Genomic DNA, 5,594 nt, shown 5'->3' with positions numbered 1-5,594 from the left:
CAAGCAAGCAAGCGCTCGCATCGTCACGACAGGGCCACAATTACAAACCATCGCGGCTAGGCAGTACGGGTGAGCCAGGAGGGGGCGAGCATGAGCTGGTTCCACTGTGGGAAGGAACCGTCCTAGGACTCTAGGCATATTTCTTCTCCCCTACATGGTAAATATTATGTTTATGACTAAACAAAGAAAGCATGTTTTACTTCTCAGGGGCCAGGTACCAGCACCGCCAGGTCCCAGCTTTCCCACAGCCCTTCCGCCGTGCCCCCTGCTCGGCATCCGGAAGCCTGGCTGCCCTTCACCCACCCTGCTCGGTCCCCTGGGTGGGATTTATGACTGACTGCCCTGCCGCCTGCCCCAGGGCAGTAAATCAGGGCAGAGCAGAGCAGGAACCACCCCCAGGTGCAGCATATAACAGGGGAAGGGCTCGGGGAGCCACAAGCCTTCCGTGGATCCCAGAGACAGCCTCAGACTGAGGGGATAATGGACGGGCACAGAATGCCTCGCTGGGGACTCCTGCTGGTGCTCTGGGGCTCCTGCACCTTCGGTCTCCCGGCAGACGCCAATGGCTTCCAAAGGTAACTCAGCAGAGTGGCAGGGGGAGGACAGGGGTTCTGCGTTCCTGACACCCCAGATTTCAGATGTGTGGTGTCATCTGACAGTCTTCGTGACCAGCTGGGCGGGAAGGTGGGGTTCTGTCCAGAGAGGTCAAATGGCTTGCCTGCTGTCACTTTGCCTATAAATAAGTGGCCCTGGTTGGGCCTCGAAGCCATACCTTTTGATCCTGGCCCAGAGCACTACGCTAGGCACGTAGGGAACTCAGAGATGATCAAGACATGTCCCCTGTCCTCGCAAAGCTCACCAGAGTTACTGGGTGTGAGGCCCAGCTGTGTGGCCTAGTGGTTAAAGCAGCTGGCCCCCGAATGTCCGACTGCACGGTTTAAGTCCTAGACTTGGCCGCTTGGGAAATATGCCAGGTACGTGTGAGCGTGTGCCCAAAATTTCTAAAGGAGGGAGAGAGGGAAGAGAAGAGATTGCGTGCTGACCATTCCGGGGGGGGGGGTGCTTCCTCCTTCTCTCTCTCTCTGTCTCTGGTGAGCACACATACCCTCTAGCAAAGAGGAAGAAGACAGGTGTGAGTACGGTTAGCCAGGCAGAGAAGCACCACGATACAGTGGTTCAATGCAGGGCCTATGGAGTTGGAGCGTCTCGTTTTAAATTCTGCTCCACTAGCAGAAAGAACTAGTTCTCGAACCATGGACAGGTTTCCCAAGCTCTCCAAGTCTCAGTTTACCCTTTACTATTTAAAGTGTTCATTTAAAATTGTATCTGTGTGAGAGAGAAAGACACTCCCGACAGGGTCTCCACACCGTGGCTACTCCCGGTCTCAGCCTGCCAGAATCTGGACCTGGCGTGTGCCCAGCACGTACAAGGAGACCTCGGGACGTGAACCTGGGCTCCTCCATGTGGCTGCGGCATCGTAGGGCATTGCCTTACTGCTGTACACTATAGCTGGCCTTGGTTTATCATTTTTTAAAAGAATTATTTTATTTAACTTTATTTATTTCAATTTGACCAGAGAGAGACAGAGCGAGAAGGAAAATGAGAAGGCAAGCCACCAGGTCCGGGACTTGAACCGCAGTTGGCCATGTGAGAGTCCAGCACCCTTAGCCACCATACCACCTGCCGGCCCCCTTGGTTTATCATTTTAACAAGGATAAGGGGGCCTGGGGCCAGCAGATGTCGTAATGGTTGCATTGCTAGACTCTCACATAGCCGACCACAGTTTGGGTCCTGGATCCAGCAGTGTAAAACACACCAAGCACATGTACGTGCGTGCCCAAAATCCCAAGAGGAGAATGGAGGGACTGTGGCATGGCCATCTGCCCTGGGGCGTGATTTCTCACTTTCTGTCTTTCTGTCTCTCTGGTGAGCACGTGCTCTGCAGCAAAAATCTCTAAAAACAAAACAACAACAAAAACAGAGACAAGGGGTCCAGCGGGTGGCAAGGAGGTCGCGTCAGCTGGATCCCACATGGCTGCCTACCCAGTTTGAGTCCTGGACCCAGCAGTCTGAAAATCGTGCCAGGCACGTATGTGTGCATGCCCCAAATCCTGAAGGCAGAATGGAGGAGAAGGCATTGCAGCGACCATCCCCTCCGGAGGGAGATTTCTCACATTCCCTCTTTGTCTCTATCTTGAGAGCACCTATGTCAAAGGAAAAAAAAAAAAAGAATAGAAGGGTACCTCCTCCTTAGGCCTGCTTTGAAGATTAAATGAGAGGGACCAGCAGTTGGCATAATGACTATGTCACTGGACTCCCATGTAGCTGACCACGGTTCGAGTCCCAGACCCAGTGGCTTAAACTCAATGCCGGGCGCATGTGCGTGTGTGCCCAACATCCTGAAAGGAGAATGGAGAAGAAGGGATTGTGGTGTGGCCATCCCCCTGGGGGGTGATTTCTCACTTTCTGTTTCTCTGTTTTCCTGGTGAGCACATGCACCCTATAGCAAAAACCTCTCTCAAAAAAAAAAAAAAAAGATTGAACGAGGTAAGGCATAAGTGTCGCGCTAAGCAAGCTGTAAGAAGCTGGCTGCTCTTAGTACCATGGGGTAGATTTTTATGAAAGTTAACAAAAGGCTTAAGGCAGCCCAAAGCAGGGAAGAGAAAGGCCTATCAGCCATGCAGTGTCATGCTCTGTGGGAGCGGTGATAGGTTAACCTTGGAGAAAGAGAGGCAGAGTTAGAAGGCCTAATAGAGAAAGGGGTTTCCAGTTTGGGGTACCGCGGATGGGCCCAGAAGTCCTAAAGGTAGGAGGGCAGGTTTTAATAACAGCAATAGTGGCTAAGCTATGAAATGCTTAGGAATTCACAGCACCTTTTCACATCTCATCTCAGATCATGCCCCGAACAACTCAACACTCCCACTTTACAGCTGAGAACACTGAGGCTCAGGGAGGTCTCGAGTAAGTGCTGCCTTCACATGCACTGGGCTTTATGTTTCCATGACCTCTCTCCCTGGCTCCAAGGCGCTCAGAGAGGGACTGTTAGGGCACGAGAACAGGTGCTTCCCAGCCGCCCTGCCCTAGGAAAATGTAGCAGAAAGTAAAAATATCCTCCCCTGTTCTCCTCCAAAACAGAAGATTGGAAGAGGGCAAGGGGTGCAGAGGGAGTTGGGCTTTTGGCACCTGCTGTGTGGAGTGCCGTGCGAGGCATTCTGGGAGTTCTAAATGAACGAGCTCCATCTCAAGGTGCCGTCACTGTCCCACGTGTACACGATGCACGTTCACTGAACAGTGGGCAGCTGGTTTCACCTGCGCAGTAACTCTGAGATAGAGACCCCCTCTCTCAAAAGACGCCCAGAGACGTTTGGTAACTTGCTCAGAATCGCACAGCATGTCCCCGACAGCTGCTGTGTCCTCCCATTACATAGCATGTATGCATAGGCTGTGCAGGGCGGGCCAGGAGACTCGGGAAAGGGAACAGGAACCCAGTGAAGGAGGACACTCCTGTGGACTGGAGTCCTCACAGCAAGCTTCCCGGAGGGGGTGCTGCATGTTAGGCCTTGAAGGATGAAAGGACTGCGGGGAAGGAGAGAAGGAAAGGATTTTCTGAGAGGGGACTGGCGACAAAGCAAGGTCCAGAGCCAAGGCAGGTAGGAGTAAACAGTGGAAAATGACCCTCTGCCCCGTCTGTAAAACGGGAATACTAAAATCACTCACTTAGGGGAGTGGCTGAGGATCAAATTAAACACTCATTGTATGAAATATGTTGTGACCATGGGCTGGCCCTATAGTCTAGTGGTTAAAGGAGCTGGGTCCCACAAGGCAGACTGTGGTTCAAATCCAGGTTCCAGTGGTTTGAAAAACATGCTGGACACGGGTGTGTGTGCCCCAAATCCCAACAGGATGGAGAAATGGGACGGAAGGAACTGCAGCGTTACCAATCTCCACCCGGGGTGCTTTCTCTCTCTCTGTCTCTCTCAATTAAAAACAGTAAACTGTGTTAGGAATAGGACAAAGCACTTCCGTTACTGCTTCATGGTAATACAGTATCCTGCCATGGACAGGATCAGGAGGGGGAGCAGAAGGCATGGAGTGTGGGAGGAACAGGATGACATCGGGCCAGGACCGCTGCTGAGAGGCTTTCTCCGTGTGCGAGAAAGCCTACTGCCAAGGTGGGCTTCGATCCTGGGATACCCCCGGGCATTGCTGGAGAGCCAGGATATCCCCTGGCCAACAGCTGGAGACAACTTCTCCAGCCTTTAGCAAACAGCTCCATGTCAGAGGCCAGGGCTCCATGTGGGAAGGAGGGCCAGACGCACGCTGAATCCCTCACACCATCATTTCTGCATCACCTTCTCCTAGGCAAGCCTTCATTTCCTGGTCTACAAAATGGGAAAACGATGGTCATTCGCAGGGGTGCTAAGAGGTGTGCTAGGTCCCTAAGTCTGCTTCCCTAAGGTGATGGGAAAGTCTTGGATGAGAAGGGGAGGAACTGGAACTGGGTCCGACATGTCTGAGGATGAGGTACAGGGGCATTCTGGAGACGCTGCCTCTCCTCCTGCCCAGCCCAAGTCAGCTGGTCCACTCCACCATGACCCTGGACCCTGGAGGGGCAGCTGCCCCCAGGCTTTCTGGCGACCTTGTAGACGGCATGGGCATCTGCTGCCACCTACAGGCCACAGGTGGCACTGCATCTCCTGGCCCTCACCTCCTTGGAGGGGACATGTTGGAGGTTTCCTCTCTGCCTGCTGGGGTTCCTCCAAGGCAGCGATGATCTTAATCTTTACAGCTCCAAGATCCAGCACAGTGAGGCACCGAGTAGGTGTTCACCACGTGATTACGGGATCAGTGGGCAGCTACACAAGCAGCCTTGTCTTATCAAAATAAGATCCCAGGACTTGGGGTCAGCAGGTGGCATGGTGGTTAAGGCACTGAACTCCCAAGTAGCTGACCATGGTTCAAGTCCCAGACCTGGAGGCTTGAAAATCACAGCAGGTGCAAGTGCATGTGTGCCCAAAATCTTGAAAGGAGAACGAAGGAGAAGGGACTTTGGCATGGCTGTCCCCCTGGGGGGTGGTTTCTCACTTTCCCCTCTCTCTGGCAACACATGTGCTCTATGGCAAAAACCTAAAAAATAAAGAAAAAAAAGGAGGAAGTTAGTTGAGGACTATTTAATACCAGCACAGGTGGTTCGCAAGTTAGGAAATGCCTTCCGAAGCCCTAGCACACGAAAGGGGAAACTAGACACTGGGCTGAGGCCGGGGGTACCAAGAGCAGAGACGGCCTGAGGGACCCTGCAGGACTCGGGGGAGGACAGGGCTCTGTTATTGTTTCTTACTTCACCTTGGGCCAGGATCTTCCTCAAGAAGATGCCCTCCGTCCGGGAAAGCCTGAAGGAGCGAGGTGCAGATGCGGCCAGGCTCGTCGCTAAATGGAACCTGTCCAAGACACTGTCCTTGGGCAACAGCACCTCCCCCGTGGTCCTCACCAACTACCTGGACGTGAGTGCCCAGTCCGGCCCTGCCCACCCCCACCCCACTCCCACACCCCCGTCTCCTTCCTTTCTTGAACCCAAGGCTTTCTCCCCCTGGGGC

The 5,594-nt window shown here is 53.4% G+C and overlaps 1 protein-coding gene across 1 annotated transcript in view; it reads left to right on the top strand.

Moving 5' to 3' along the window:
* The first annotated feature begins 259 nt into the window (after positions 1-259).
* Positions 260-5,594, top strand: part of REN (renin) — a 14,507-nt gene continuing 9,172 nt past the window's right edge. The window contains exons 1-2 of the mRNA XM_006159195.3: positions 260-575; positions 5,354-5,501. Coding sequence (XP_006159257.1) covers positions 481-575; positions 5,354-5,501 — 243 coding nt within the window. The 5' untranslated portion in view covers positions 260-480. The remainder of the gene's footprint in view (positions 576-5,353; positions 5,502-5,594) is intronic.

The sequence above is a fragment of the Tupaia chinensis genome, unplaced genomic scaffold (genome assembly GCF_000334495.1).
Source record: "Tupaia chinensis unplaced genomic scaffold, TupChi_1.0 Scaffold000627_1, whole genome shotgun sequence".
In the NCBI taxonomy this organism is placed as follows: Eukaryota; Metazoa; Chordata; class Mammalia; order Scandentia; family Tupaiidae; genus Tupaia; species Tupaia belangeri.
Note: the sequence above shows the minus strand (reverse complement) of the source record. Positions and strands in the feature narration are given on the sequence as shown.